Source organism: Anolis carolinensis, chromosome 4 (assembly GCF_035594765.1).
Source record: "Anolis carolinensis isolate JA03-04 chromosome 4, rAnoCar3.1.pri, whole genome shotgun sequence".
Lineage (NCBI taxonomy): Eukaryota > Metazoa > Chordata > Lepidosauria > Squamata > Dactyloidae > Anolis > Anolis carolinensis.
The window spans coordinates 189,859,568-189,876,299 of NC_085844.1; the positions used below are offsets into that span (position 1 = coordinate 189,859,568).

At 41.8% G+C, this 16,732-nt stretch overlaps 1 protein-coding gene across 2 annotated transcripts in view; it reads right to left on the bottom strand.

Annotated features, from left to right (window-relative positions):
* The window catches only part of elapor1 (endosome-lysosome associated apoptosis and autophagy regulator 1), a 97,005-nt gene extending 81,411 nt beyond the window's left edge, over positions 1-15,594 (bottom strand). Inside the window, exon 1 of one of the 2 annotated variants that reach the window (XM_062978415.1) lies at positions 15,184-15,594. In XM_062978415.1, coding sequence (XP_062834485.1) covers positions 15,184-15,363 — 180 coding nt within the window. In that variant the 5' untranslated portion in view covers positions 15,364-15,594. The remainder of the gene's footprint in view (positions 1-15,183) is intronic. The other variant, XM_016993334.2, reaches the window with a different exon arrangement.
* Positions 15,595-16,732: the final 1,138 nt, after the last annotated feature.

A 16,732-nucleotide genomic window follows, 5' to 3' on the forward strand; every position in this document is an offset into this window, starting at 1 on the left:
CGCCGCCTGGTGCTTGTGTATCGCAGCAACAGCAAAACCTGCGCGCTGCCAGGCATGGGCAAACTTAGGCCCTCTTGGTGTTTTGGACTTCAACTCCCACAATTCCAAACAGCCAGAATTGTGGGAGTTGAAGTTCAAAAGACCAAGAGGACCCAAGTTAGCCCATGCCTGGAAATTACAGATAAAATATACACAAATATATACAGAAAACCTGGCTCCCACCATTAAAAGACTCTAAAACCAAGACACTGAATACAGAACAACATTCTGAAAACAGGGGAATTCCAGGCAGGAAACAACCAGGGCCAGCGAACACCTCCCAACCACAGATTTCCGCCCAGGCAGGAAGCAGCCAGGCTTTGAAGCTGCAAGGCCATTACATGCTAATCTCAAGGTGTCTAATTACAACATTCATTCCTGCTTCCAACAGAAAACAGTGCTTTCTCCCACCCTGGACATTATTCCACAGGTATATAAACACTTGCCAGGTGGTTCCTACCTACAGAAATCCATTGCAAATGAACAAAACTTGCCTCCCACCATTAAAAAACTCTAAAACCTGGACAGTGAATAAAGAACAACACTCTGAAAACAGGGGAATTCCAGGCAGGAAACAACCAGAGCCAGCTAACACCTCCCAACAAAATATTCCCCAGGCAGGAAGCCACCAGGCTTTGAAGCTGCAAGGCCATTACATGCTAATCTCAAGGTGTCTAATGACAAAATTCATACTTGCTATTCAAACTGGGCAACCAATGATTCCACAATGTAGAAAGCAGCCAGGCTTAGAAGCAGCAAGGCTATTCAGTGCTATTCAACTAAGCCAACCAACATTATATTGCATCTATATATATAAAAGGATAAAGTTGCGGGCGCAGTGACTATAACAACACAACTAAATGCCCTAGAAATACAAAACTTGTCAACACAACGCAAAAGCCTTGCCTCCCGGTTGTAACAACACAATCACACCACAAAACCACACTGGACCCACAAAACTCACAACAACGCATCGTGACTATAACAACACAACTAAACACCCCAGAAATACGAAACTTGGCGACACAATGCAAAAGCCTTCCCTCCCGGTTGTAACAACACAACCACACCACAAAACCACAATCCAGACCCATAAAACTCACAACAATGCATCGTGACTATAACAACACAACTAAACGCCCCAGAAATACGAAACTTGGCACACAACTAAATGCCCCAGAAATACAAAACTTGACAACACAACGCAAAAGCCTTGCCTCCTGGTTGTAACAACACAACCACACCACAAAACCACAATCCAGATGCACAAAACTCACAACAAAGCATTGTGACTATAACAACACAACTAAACGCCCCAGAAATACAAAACTTGGCACACAACTAAATGCCCCAGAAATACAAAACTTGACAACACAACGCAAAAGCCTTTCCTCCTCGTTGTAACAACACAACCACACCACAAAACCACAATCCGGACCCACAAAACTCACAACAACGCATCGTGACTATAACAACACAACTAAACGCCCCAGAAATACAAAATTTGACAAAACAACGCAAAAGCCTTGCCTCCCGGTTGTAACAACACAATCACACCACAAAATCACAATCCAGACCCACAAAATTCACAACGATGCAGCATGACTATAACAACACAACTAAACGCCCCAGAAATACGAAACTTGGCAAAACAACGCAAAAGCCTTGCCTCCCAGTTGTAACAACACAATCACACCACAAAACACAATCCGGACCCACAAAACTCACAACAACGCATCGTGACTATAACAACACAACTAAACCGGATGGCCATCTGTCTGAGAGGTTTGGGTGGGTTCTTCCTCCATGACAAAAAGAAAGAAAGGGGTTGGACTGCATACAAACTACAAATTCCAGCACCCCATGGCATGGAGTCCATGCATTTCAATTAGAGGCCTCTTCCTTCTCCCTTTCCCCGCCATCCAACCCACTGACCCAGTTCCATGGCTCTGCAGGCAGGAAAGGCTGGGACGGATAGAACGAAGGAAGGAGGGAGGGAAGGGAAGCGAAGGAATGCCAAGTACAAGAGCCCTCCCTCTCTGCCCGGAAGGCCAAGAGCAAAAGGGACAGAAAGACCATTGATCCGGTTATATTTACCCTCCTTTCTGACCAGTGTGTTCTTATCAGCGAGCTCAGGATCGGAGCAGAGAAAGGGAACAGCATAGGCATAAAGGAAACAAGGAGAGCACCCACTCTATCTATTCATCCACTCATCTTTCCATCCACTCACCCACTAATAATAAACACCTACACAGGCAAGAATCAGCCATGCACTGAGTCTACAAGGCCATTCGGTGCTCATTCACCTCCCCAATCCCTACATTCACACTTGACCTCCAAAAAAACAATTACAATAATAACAATGACAACAACAACAATAAGAATCTACACCATCACAGGCAAAAGCAGCCAGGCACTGAGGCTGAGAGGCCAGTCAGTGCTACACTGGGCCTCCAAAAAACAATACAGTAGCATCTAACTTATCCAGCCTTCATGACCACTACAACAACAACAATAATAAACACCTACACAGGCAAAAAAAATACTATTGTACCACAATAAGATGTAAACCGCACTCAGCAGAATCAGACATCACGATTAACAACAAACCAAAGACAACAGGGATCTCAAGCAATTATCAATCAACACAAAATTTGAAGAAGGTAACAAACTTCAAATACTACTACTTATGTGAGTATAAAGAAGGGTGGAGGTCACAGCATAAATACAACCTAATGTAGACTGACCAACACCACCAGACTAAGCCACAGCAACGCGTGGCCGGGCACAGCTAGTTATATTTATAAAACCCTCCCTGATGCTCCATTCCAGTTTTGTACTTCATCTCCCACAACCCCAAACTCCCTACCGGTACCTGCTGTTAGTAATTGTGGGATTGAAGTCCAAAAGACCCGGCGGGCCCAACAACATGGCACAAGTCCCTACCGTCTCACATAACATTATAATATAGACCAGCCATGGGCAAACTTAGGACCTCTTGGTGTTTCGGACTTCAACTCCCACAATTCCTAACAGCCGGAATTGTAGGAGTTGATGTTCAAAGCACCAAGACGGCCCAAGTTTGCACATGGCAGGTAATTACAGATAAAATAGACACAAATATATGCAACAAACTTGACTCCCGCCATTAAAATAAAAACCAGGACAGTACATAAAGAACAACACTCTGAAAACAGGGGAATTCCTGACAGGATATAATCAGGGCCAGCTAACACCTCCCAACAAAGAATTCCCCAAGGGAGCAAACAGCCAGGCTTTGAAGCTGCAAGGCCATTACATGCTAAGCAAGGTGACTAATTGCAGCATTCATACCTGCTGCACCGAAACTATTCATTGTATTCGAGCTCACCAAACAAGGATTCCCATAAGAAGAAAACGGCCAGGCTTTGAGGCTGCAAGGCTATTCACTGCTATTCCACCTGGCCAACAAATGATTCCCATAAGCCACAGCAACATGTGGCCAGGCAAAGCTAGTAATAATATAATATTGTATAATAATATATAATATTATAATATCATAATATTATATCTTGTAATATAATAATAATATAACATTGTGATAATATAATGGTAATATTATTTTTTTCATGTCAGGAGCAACCGGAGTTGCTTCTGGAGTGAGAGAATTGGCCGTCTGCAAGGACGTTGCCCAGGGGACGCCCGGATGTTTTGATGTTTTTACCATCCTTGTGGGAGGCTTCTCTCGTGTCCCTGCATGGAGCTGGAGCTGATAGAGGGAGCTCATCCACACTCTCCCCAGGTGGGATTCGAACCTGACAGCTTTCAGGTCAGCAACCCAACCTTCAAGTCACTTAGTCCACTACGCCATCTGGGGGCGTATAATATAATAATAATAAATCTGTATTTAATTGCCGCTTTTCTCCCACAAAGGGACCCAAAGCAGCTTCCAGCTTGTTATAAAGCAATTAAATGCAAAATAAAACCAACCATCAACAACAAATGCAATATAAAGTCAACAACAATCAATAAGTAAAGGTAAAGGTTTTCCCCTGACGATAAGTCCAGTCGTGACCGACTCGGGGTTGGTGCTCATCTCCATTTCTAAGCCGAAGAGCCGGCATTGTCCGAAGACATGTGGCTGGCATGACTGCATGGAGCGCCGTTACCTTCCCGCCAGAGTGGTACCTATTGATCTACTCACATTTGCATGTTTTCGAACTGCTAGGTTGGCAGGAGCTGGGGCTAACAGCGGGCGCTCATTCCACTCCCGGGATTTGAACCTGGCACCTTTTGGTCCGCAAGTTCAGCAGCTCAGTGCTTTAACACATTGTGCCACCAGGGGCCCCTAATCAATAATAAGCAATTAGTAAAACCTAAATAGAATCCTACAGTTGGAAGAGACCTCGTGGGTCATCCAGCCCAACCCCATTCAGCCAAGAAACAGGAAAATCGCATTCAAAGCACGCCTGACAGATGGCCATCCAGCCTCTGCTAAAAGCCTCCAAAGTAGAAGCCTCCATCACACTCCAGGGCAGAGTTCCACTGCTGAACAGCTCTCACGGTGAGGAATTTCTTCCTAATGTCCATGTGGAATCTCCTTTCCTGCAGTTTGAAGCCATTGTCCCGCATCCTAGTCTCCAGGGCAGCAAAAAACAAGCTTGCTCCCTCCTCCCTATGACTTCTCCTCACATATTTATACATGGATATCATGTCTCCTCTCAGCCCTCTCTTCTGCAGGCTAAACATGTCCAGCTCTTTAAGCTGTTCCTCATAGGGATTGTTCTCCAAATTCTTGATCATTTTACTTGCCCTCCTCTGGACACTTTCCATCTTGTCAACATCTCTCTTCAATTGCGGTGCTCAGAATTAGACATAGTATTCAAGGTGTGGTCTGACCAAGGCAGAATAGAGGGGCAGAATGACTTCCCTGGATCTAGATACTATACTCCTATTTGTGCAGGCCAAAATCCCATTGGATTTTTAAGGCACTGCCACAGTGTTGGCTCATGTTTAACTTGTCTCTTTGGAGACATCTACACTGTAGGATTAATGCAGTTTGACCCCATTTTAACTGCCGTGGCTCAATGCTATAGAATCAAGAGAGCTGTGGTTTGATGAGATCCCAACACTCTTTGGCAGAAAATAATAATAATAATAATAATAATAATAATAATAATAATAAAGGCTTTCATGGCCAGAATCACTGGGTTGCTGAGAGTTTTCCGAGCTGTATGGTCATGTTCCAGAAGCATTCTCTCCTGACGTTTCACCCACATTTATGGCAGCCATCCTCAGAGGTTGAGGTCTGTTGGAGACTGGGGAAGAACCTACAGCCCGAAAAACTTACAGCAATCCAAAAAATGCAGTGCTTTCTCAAAGTGTTAATCCCCCCTCAATAGTGTTTCTTTGTATTGACTCTTGTTTTCTAAAGTTTTAATTTGTATTTATTTTACACTTGGTAACTGAGGGTTATATATACATCTTAGAACCTAAATATCCTAAAAGTAACTCCCATCTGATTTTGGGAGCTAAGCAGTCAGCCATAGTTAGTACAGTACAGTCTCGCTTAACCAACCTTCACGTATACAGTGTTCTGGATTATCCAACGCAGTTGGCCTCCCACCCGGATCCACAACTATTTCTTTAGGCAGCAAAGACTGAAGTTTTTACGGATTTAACTTCCAACAATGTTCTTTTTGCAAGTTTATTTTATGCAATTCTATCTTTATTTGCAATCAATTTGTTAGTAGCCAATGTTTTTGTAGTCAATGTTTTCAATACATTGCAATGGTTTGTGCTAAATTTGTAAATATAGTAATTCCTACATAACATGACCATGTATTGAACTGCCTTTTCTGTTGATTTGTTGTAAAACATGATGTTTTGGTGCTTAATTTGTAAAATCATAATGTAATTTGATGTTTAATAGGCTTTTCCTTAATCCCTCCTTATTATCCAACATTTTCGCTTATCCAACGCTTTTATTTTTCAGTGATTGGTTTGGGGGGGAGGGGCGCCAAAATTCTGTTCACTTACACTTGAAAAATACCTAGGGCTGGCCCTGCTGACAGAGGTAAAATGATAGTTAACCTCTGGAAAACCTTACACAACCAAACAGGCCATTTGAGAAGAAAGACAGCTAGTAAGGAACAAGCAAAGCAGGATGTTGTAGCCACTGGTCAAACTAGAACATAGCTAGGGAAAAACCTAAAAATTCTTCAACATGAACGAATATGCAAAAATGACTGCACCATTAATGGGAAGGGGTGAACAAATAGGCTTTGGGGGGATGGGTACTGATGTGGACTTTAAAAGTTTATGCTAGCCACAACTCACTAAATGTGCTTAATTGCAAGCAACTGTATACCATGATCAAAGACTGTAGCAATAGATATACCACCATTCACTCAATGTATGCTGAAAACTAATTTATGAAACTAAAAACAAAAATTGCACTGGCATGAAACCTTCACCAGCTTCTTCCAGTTTTGCCCACCAGCCAAGTATGATGAACCTGACTGGCTTGTTTTTCCCCACTCTTTCCAAAACCATTGGAAACTATAAGGGCTCTTGGGAAGAAGACATCTGATGGCACAAGAAAGATGGTGACCATCTGTCCTACTCTTCAGCGTTTCAAAAATCACTCACTGGTAAGTCAAGGGATGCTACAATTGAAAATACTAAACATCTCAATAATTATTATGAAAGATTAAAGAGAGTAAGGAAAAATTCATCTTGCCCAAGATGTACAATAAAAAGAGTGAGGCCATTATGTATACATGCAGCAATAGTTGAACTATCAAACATCTGTCATTAATATACGACAGCCATACAATTTTCCAAAAGTCTTTGAGTGTTTTCAAAAGGGAAGATGGCTACTAACATATTTAACAACTAGTAGAACTTTATAAGTAGTCATTTTATTGTACATACAATAAAGTTCAATTACACTTAAAACTTACCAAGGACTTGTTCACTCCTTTCAATGTGTAATTATTACTATTAATTTTATTTATAGTAACAGATGACAACTCTACTAAATGGTGGAAGAAGAACATTACATGGTTCAAAAGCTTGGCTAGACCTCATTTTGGAATATTTCGGTGGCAATAACAAAGATAAGAGGTGAGTATATTTTGTACCATAAGCCACAAGGTTGTTGTATTGATGTGTGTTTTTACAAGCAACCAAGAAGGTATTTGAAAATCAGAAAGACTAAGGGGTATTTTTCATAAACAGATATGTTAACTTTATATGTTACTAATTTATGTTACTACTTAGAGGTAGTGTTGGAAGTAACAAAATACTTGTTGAAAATAATTTTCTAAGCTCTGCCTGATATCTATGATCAACAAAAACACCTAAAAGAGTTTTTCTACCTCAGACTGATGGGAATTAGCCCTAGGATTTTTCTTCCCTTTGTCCAAGACAGTGATCTTCCTGTAGAGCAAAGAAATACAGTCCCAAGAAGACACATATGTGCTCTTGATGCCTTTCTACTTTTTCCTCTTCTCTGCATCAAATACCTACTATTTCTCATTCTCCAGTTCAGATAAGTGACATTCAGGCCATGATGTATGCTCATAGCAACAATTGTATATGATCGCAAAGAAATGTAATTCTACACCAGAATAAGGATAGCATTGGTTTTGCTTTGAGAGTGAAGATGAGTTTAATGTTAAGATCTTTAAATATTAAACATCTTCTTTGCTTCAATAAAGCAGGAAGTGATTCTCACACTACATATACCAGGCATGGAAACCTATCAGTCCACTATCCCCAAATCCAGCCCAAGGATCTCTCCAAGTTATCCCTTCCCCACCACAAACTCCAACTACTCAGATGGAGTCTCAAGTAGCCCATCCACTTTGCTATCCTCTCCCATGAGAAGGTGGCAAAAAGGATGAAAACTAGATGTTCAAATGAAATGGTGTCTGTCTGGATTCCTCAATCTGATGTCATCCTTTCTTTGACTGATGACCAGATGATATCTGGAACGGACTCTATTTATCTGACAGTATCTAGCCTTCCAGCAGATAAAAATTTCCCAACTGACACATAGGAAACTGCTCATCAGGCCATTTATCCATTCTTTTTGTGGGAAGTCATATAATCTATCACTCACCTACAATATTAGTGTGCTGATTTACAAATAAAGTCTTCCTGAATAACATTGATGTGGGAGGAGAGGTGTTTTTATTCAGCATTTAAGCAAATAACAAGCAAAACAAACAAAAAATAAAAAGCAGCAACATCTACTCATCTTAATAACTCTTGTCTGAAAATAAGATGACTCTTTGTGTGCCAAGAAATTTATTCATAATGTATAGTAGCACAAACATGATTGAAATAAGCTATTCTCTTCCAGCTCCTACTGAGCAAGCAGGAAAGTATGGAGGAGTTCTTAAATATCTTACTGGGAGAGAAATAGGATTGCCTGGTTTTCAATGAATGGCCATTTGTCTAGTAGGTTGAATTTGAAAGAAAATACTTGGGTTTTTATTAAAACACTTTTAAAGTATCTTGAGGTAAACAATGGGTTTATGCAAGATGATTGACAAGAAATGCAGAATAATTTTTTAATGTTAATTCACAACATGCCTAAGGCCATAAAACATGTCAACGATATTCTAAGCCATTCAATTTTAATGTAGCTTTCAAAATTAAAGAAAAAATAAGCCTCTAAAATACCTTTTCTTTATAGAGATCAAATAGCATGCAAATCATATTCTACCCAATTGCTTAGACAGAATAGGAGATCACAAATTTCAGTCTTAAATGCAGATAATACAAGATGTTTGAAATAAGCTTATTGATTTCAAGCAGATTATGCATCTGCACTTAAGCATATATTATTATGCACTACCTCTTTCTCCCCTTGTCAAATTGTTTTTAAATTGTATTAAGGATATTTCAAAATATATTAACATGTAGATAGTAGGAAAAAGGAAAAAAAGGAAAAATGGAAAGAAAACACATTAAAAGACAACAGAATTACAATGAATTTCAACTTTCTTTGCAGCGATTATAAATTTTAATATATAAAATCTTAATTCTTCAGCTAAAAAAGGAATATTTCACATGTTTTTTCCACTACTTCAAAGCTATTAATTATCAAAATCTGCAATTATTATATTCTCTTTTTCTTTAAAAAAGCAATCAATGGCTCTCAATTCTTCAAGAATCTTGCCAGTGATTTTTCTCTGATCAAAGCGATAATTAATCCTTTTCAGCTAAAATCATTCGATTTTTAAAGCCAATGCACTCTTCCATTTTTGTGCATATAGCAATCTTGCTGCAGTGCTCATATATCATAGTAATCTTCGATATTTCCTTTTCATTTTCTCATCCATCCATCCATTCATCCAAATAAAACAGGTTTAAGCTATCCATTAATCTTCAAAACCTTCTGTATTAAAATATGTATTTGAGGCCAAACTTTTTAGCTTTTTCATATATCTATCATGTGATAAAATGTCCCAACATCTTGCTTACACTTCCAGCATATATTTGAAACATCTTTATGCATTCCAGCCAAATTTTTCTGGGATCAACGAACGGTCAGTATATTGCTTTATAAAAATTATCCTTTAGATCATAACATAAAGTAAATTTTAATCCTCTTGATCACATGTTTTCCCACTGTTCCATCCATGTGTTATATTCAAATTTCTAACCTGTTTATCATAGAGTCTCAAATTTTCACAGATGTTTCTACATTTTACCAACCAAATGACCATCATATGTACATAACTTCACTCAAATTCTGATTTGTTTTGTTAAAAATGAAATGTTTTTTGTATTTGGAACATTATTTCACTTTGTGAAATAATTTGAATGTAAAGATCATTTCTTCTATACTCTTCCATCTACATGAAATCTTTGTCTTCAGCCTGTCTGCTGGAAAGTCATTATTTTCTTGTGTACAATTCTGATTGGTGTCTCCTTCAGCATGATCACATCTTTTGATTCATTTTCTTAATGTTGCTGTAGAACTTGATCTCTGGTCCACTTTTCCACACAGTGAACAATCACATTCTTTGGCAAATTTCTCTGTGTTGTGACTCATGAATTAACTTTATAGACCTAACCCACCTCTAAATCCATCCCTGCACTTTATTTCTCCAAGAAGGTTGCCAATATCTCAATCATTCTTTCTGATTCTTTCAATTACTCTCGAATAACTCTAAACTTCAGGCATTCCTCCTTTTCGCTTATCTCTAATAAAGCAACAGCATTCAAATATCATTCTTAATCTATAATTTGTCTAGTTGAATTCTGTTGTCATTTGACTTGTTTTTGTATAAATACACTATTTTGTACTGGAGCGTAAGTATGTTAAATCCCAGCCTAAGCAAATGAAGAAACTGATCCACCAGTTTGGGGCTGACAGACTGCAGTAATTTCACGTTTGTGTTGTCAACTTGTCGTTTCCATAGCATCTCTTGATTCACATGAAAATACTAGTACAACTAGGTTATTCCTTTTGTCCATGGAGGGGAAAACCTTTGGCTTCCAGGCATAATGCATACAAGAGTGCATCTACTGTACACTGTAGAATTAATGAAGTTTGACTCTAAAGACCTCATCAGATGGGGCCTTTTTCAGCGGCATATGTCAGCTCAGCAATAGTTTAGCCATGGAGTCCATCAGCTCCCATCCCATGACGTAATACTACTTCTGGCTGGGCTCTGTGGTTAAACTATCACGAGACTAGTGTATGCCACCATGGCAGCAACACAAAAGGCTTCCCATGTTTCACCAGCAACAATAGGCAGAAATCAGGCAGTCGACACTCCCCTCCCCACACGGGAAAGGATTATTGGTGAGTCAAGCGATGCAGGGCATGGGATGATGGATTCCTCATGCCCCCTGACAGGCACCGCTGGATTTGCCACAATGTGGGGCAATTCTGGCGGCCTGTAGAATAAGGCCGTTAGTTGCCATTGCTCAATGCTATGGAATCCAAGGATTCATCCTTTAGCAAAGAAAAAGCTGCTGTAAAACTTCCACAATTCTATAGCATTGAGCCATGGCAGTTAAAGTCATATCAAATTGCATCCAAACAGTGTAAATACACCCACACAGAGACTTTTAATATGGTCCCTTACCCTTCCTAATGTTTTTGCAGAGCTCTCTAGGCTATGCAGTCCCTTTCCATTGTTCTTTCTTTCCCTTGGAGGAAATGTGGCGAGGCTGCATATAAGTCCCCTTTTCCATACCATCTAGCTGTGCTCCTGACTAACTGTAACTCACCCTTCTTTTCACTTCTGACCATGGAGAACAGTTCCTGGTTTTCTGCAATACATTTGCACTATTCACTACTACAAGCTAGTGGTGAATTGGAGAACTAAAAGCATTTTGTCAGAAGAATTTAAAATGTTTGCACAGGCACAGTGCCACACCTACAAAGAAACCTCAGACCCTAGCTTCACAGACATACATACAAAATAACATAGAAGTCATATGTTTCCCATGATACATTGACCCAAGATGCCATTGAGACTCAAATGGAATGAAAGTACTTTCTAGCAGTTGTGCCACTTTTTGCAGGTTCAATTTTCATTGCAATGAGATGGAAGGAATGCCGATAAGCCTGTCATGAAACTGCAACAGGGAAAATAAATCTTCCGTCAGCTGTGTGTTGCTACCTGTTAACATACAAAGAACCTGGCATTTCCAGATCCCCCCAAAAAACGAAACAAAACATGCATGCAGCAAGAAGTGTGAACCACTTCATCCAGTTCAGCTCATGGAATATCACAATGGTGTCTCCAGCAGGCAAAGTAACAGCTGTACACACACCCTTGCACCTGGCAAATGTTTAATGAATTTCCTGTCTTTGTTTCACTGCCTTTGATTTTTGTTTCCATAATTCATATTGTTCCTATCACTTTCCACTTGTTGGAGGGGAGAGAAAATGAAACACAAGGAGAAAACAAAACAAGAACGGTAATACTTAGGGAGAAGCAAAATGTAACTCTTTGTTGACACAATACTGGCACCTGATTCACCAACTGCCACGTTATCAAGAAGAAAAAAGGAGTTGCGCATAGTAAAGTTTCTGAAGATAAATTGCAGCTCAGTTTAATGAGGGGTGTGGGATGAAGGAAAACAAATATTAGCTTCAGATGGCTAAGCAGCACTGCTCTTCCAGTTAAGAGACAGTCAATCTCTCTTTATTCCCAACAGCAAACTGTGTACTGTACTCCTGATTATTTGTGATTAAAGCTAAGGAAGGCTATGGAGAGTTTTAAGAGGACTACGGAATCAGCATAATTGTTAAGGTTAGACAGAGACCCACCGAAACAATGCCAATTGCTATGGTATATTATTCTGCCTAAATACACTAAAAATAACAGATCATGTCTAATATGTGAAGCTAACCCGGTTCCATTCTGCTTAATACTTGGATGGGAGCCACTGACCCAGGTGGTGTTGGCTATATTTCAAAGAAAGGAATTTCTGAGTATTCTGAGTATTCTTAGCCTAAAAAACCCTTATGAAATTAAAGGGGACACTATAAGTGACTTGAAGGTACAGGTGCAAAGACATGTTATATTGAAAGACTTTAATCTAACTCCTCTCCTGTCTTACATGGATGTGGAAATTCAATACAGATAATATCCTAAAGGCACCTAATTCTGCCAGATTTTGGAAGCTACTCTGGATCTGCCCTAGTTAGTATTTGAATGGAAGACCACCAATGAATACCAGATGTCGTAGCCTACATTTCAGAGAAAGGAACCACCCTGTGGATAATCCTTGCCTAAGAAAGCCCTATGAAATTTATAGGGTTGCTGTAAGTTGATAAGTGACTTGAAAGTGCATGTACCTTAAAAGACCTTGATGTAGCACAAGGCTTTGCAGCACAACAAATACATTCACTTTACAAGCCTGGAAAGATGAGCATATTTATCATATCATAACTTTTCAGTGCAAGGGGCATATGATTCCCACAGACCACAAGAAATGTTTCTGAAAAGTAAGCACAAACCCAGTGCAAAAGAAAGAAAAGAATGGCATTGACCTTTGAGTGCCTGATCTTGGAAGCTAAGCAAGGTCCGCCCTGGCTAGTACTTGAATATGAGAGCACCAATAAATACCAGGTGTTGTAGGCTATACTATAGAGGGAGGGAGCAGCAAACCACCTCTGAGTATTCCTTCCCTAAGAAAACTTTATGAATTTCATGCGGTTCCCATAAGTTGACAGGTTTCTTGAAGGCAGGCATATGTTTCTTAAAATACTTTGTTGTAACACAAGGCTATGTGGCACAACAAATACGGCAGACTCAGTTAACCGAATTAGTAGATGCCAGATAAACCAGTTTCTGGTTGCTTGAGAGTTCATCTTTAAAAAAAGACCTAACTAATCTTATACCCCATACTATACCATATCATAAATTCTGTACTGACTAATATTAATCTTGAAATACAAAAATTAAAAGCAAATAAAGACCAACCTAATGTAACACAGTTTTACTGTATTATAAAACAGCTTTTTTTTTAAATGAAAGTATTGATGCATTATTAAAGGCTTTCATAGCCAGAATCACTGGGTTGTTGTAAGTTTTCCAGGCTGTATGGCCATGTTCCAGAAGCATTATCTCCTGATGTTTTACCCATATCTATAGCAGGCATCCTCAGAAGCTGTGCGGTATATTGGGAACTAGGCAAGGGAGGTTTTGCAGACTCAACCAGAGAAGTCAGCCATAGCAGAGCACTTGATGAACCAACCAGGACACAGAAATGTTGGACCACTCTAACAACTACCATGTCAGACTACTCAGAGAAGCCATTGAAATCCACAGGCATGTGGACAATAACAATAGAAAGGGGGAAATAATGAAAATGAACAAAATCTGGCTACCAGTATTTTAAAAACTCTAAAATCAGGACTGTAAATAAAGAACAACACTCTGAGGAATTCCAGACATGAAACAACTGGGGAATTCCAGACATGAAACAGTCAAGGCCAGCTAACACCTCCCAAGGTAGGAGTCAGCCAAGTCTTGAAGCTGCAAGGCTTTTCAATGCTAATCAAGGTGGCCAATTGCATCATTCACACTTACCTCCAACAGACAAAGAGTTCTTTCTCTCAACCTGGACCTTCCACAGATTTATAAACCTCCCTTGCCTAGTTTCCAACAGACCTCACAACTTCGGAGGATGCCTGCCATAGATGTGGGCAAAATGTCAGGAGATAATGATTCTGGAACATGGCCATACAGCCCAGAGAACTCACAACAACCCATTGAGTTCTGGTTAAGGGAGAATCTACCGTACCGAGTCTACATTTTATGGTGGGATGAAGATATCTCTTATGACACTGCCTTTTAGCACAAGGGGCACCTGACTCCCAGGGACGACAGGAGAGGTTCCTGAAAAGCCAGCACCTTTCCCTCTGCCTGCTTCTTCACCTGCTTCACCTCCTCAGAGAGATGGAGCCTTTTCATAGAATCATAGAGCTGGAAGAGACCTCGTGGGTCATCCAGCCCAACCTCCTGTCAAGAAGCAGTAAAATAGCATTCAAAGCACCCCCAACAGATGGCCATCCAGCTTCTGTTTAAAAGCCCACACCACACTGCAAGGCAGAGAGTTCCACTGCTGAACAGCTGTCACAATTAGGAAATTTTTCCTAATGTACATGTGGAATCTCCTTTCCTGAAGTTTGAAGTCATTGTTCCGCGTCCTAGTCCCCAGGGCAGCAGAAAACAAGCTTGCTCCCTCCTCCCTATGACTTCCTCTCACATATTTATAAATGGTCATCATGTCTCCTCTCACCCTTCTCTTCTGCAGGCTAAACATGCCCAGCTCTTTAAGCCGCTCCTCATGGGGCTTGTTCTCCAGACCCTTTAGTCACCCTCCTCTGGACACATTCCAGCTGGTCAACGTCTCCCTTCAATTGTGATGCCCAGAATTGGACACAGTGTGATTCCAGGTGTGGTGCGACCAAGGCAGAATACAGGGGTAGCATGACTTCCCTGAATTTTCCTCCCTGCCAAGGAGGCAGCGTCCTCATCCAACCGCCTTGGGCTCCACAGACTCTGGATCACTTCAGAGTGGAGTTTGAGGGAGAGGAGGAGGCAGGCTTGGGTCTATTCTCCCTCGGCCCTCATGTTGTCGCCCTTCCTGAGGAAACGTCCCCTCTTTCTCCCTTACCTCTTTGCAGGCGTGGAGGTTCTCCCCTCGGGCCACAGCACCTGCCCAGAGAAGCAGCAGCGAGAAGAGGAGCGGGAGGGACCTTTTCCCGGTCCCAACAGGAAGGCACGTCGCCGGGGAGAGTGAGGGACAGCACTCTTCTATACCCAACAAGGGATGGAGCCCGCCAGCCTCAGCCATAGTAGCGAAGGGGAGAAAGACAACGAACAGGTGTGACAGCACCACCACCCGCCGCCTCGTCTTGTATCCTCCTCCTCCTTCTCCTTATTGGCGGCCCAAGAAGGATGCAGCGGCGGCGGCAGCCTCGCCTCCAACTGGTCCCGCCTCCTTGTCAGGTTCGCACCGCCCACACTTCGTCGCCTAGCGACCACAAAGCTGCCGGGCCTCGGAGGCGGAAGCGCACCTGAGGGCTTGGAGAGGAAGATGCTCTTCTTTCTCCCCCTCCCCCACCCTACCTCCTCATGAGCGCGCGCGCGCACCCGAGAGAGAAAGAGAGCCAGCTAGCCGGAAGCGCTACTAGGAGGCCATGCTTGGTTGCGCTCGCGCGGCTCTTTTCAAATGAAAGTGAAATAACAGAATGACAGAGAGAGAGAGAGAGCGCGGGGGGGGGGGGGAGAGAGGAAAGAGGGCGGGGAGGCCGCGTGCTGCAGGCCTGGAGCGCGCGAAGGAACGGTGGACACGCACACACACACACACCTATATCAGGCATAGGCAAACTTGGGCCTTCCTTCCAGGTGTTTTGGGCTCCAACTCCCACCATTCCTAACAGCCTCAGGCCCTTTCCTTTCCCCCCTCAGCCGCTTAAGTAGCTGAGGGGGAAAAGGAAGGGGCCTGAGGCAGTTAGGAATGGTGGCAGTTGAAGTTCAAAATACCGGGAAGGCCCAAGTATGCCCATGCCATATATATAGGTATATAGATAGATAGAGAGCGAGCGAGAGAGGTCTTCTAGTAAAGGTAAAGGTTTCCCCTGACGTTAAGTCCAGTCATGTCTGACTCGGGGTTGGTGCTCATCTCCATTTCTAAGCCGAAGAGCCGGCATTGTCCGTAGACACCTCCAAGGTCATGTGGCCGGCATGACTGCATGGAGCGCCGTTACCTTCCCGGCGGAGTGGTACCTATTGATCTACTCACATTGGCATGTTTTGGAACTGCTAGGTTGGCAGGAGCTGGAGCTAACAGCGGCCGCTCACGCCACTCCCGGGGTTTGAACCTGGGACCTCAGAAGTGGAGTGGGCAGATCAAAAGACAACTTGGCAAGGTGGCACTACCTGGAGGAATCCTCCACCTTGTGTGACTGTGGAGCTAAACAAACAACTCAGCATATGTATGCTTGCCCACAATGCCCTGCCTCATGTACGGAGGAGGAGTTGTTTAAAGCTACAGACAATGCGGTTGCTGTTGCCCGCTTTTGGTCCAAAACTACTTAGTTGCTTGTGATTTCTTTTTTATTTATTTTTTATTTCCATTATTTGAAATGTATTTGTTATACAATGCTTTTGACACGAAATAAACCTGGGACCTTTCAGTCTCCAGCTCAGTGCTTTAACGC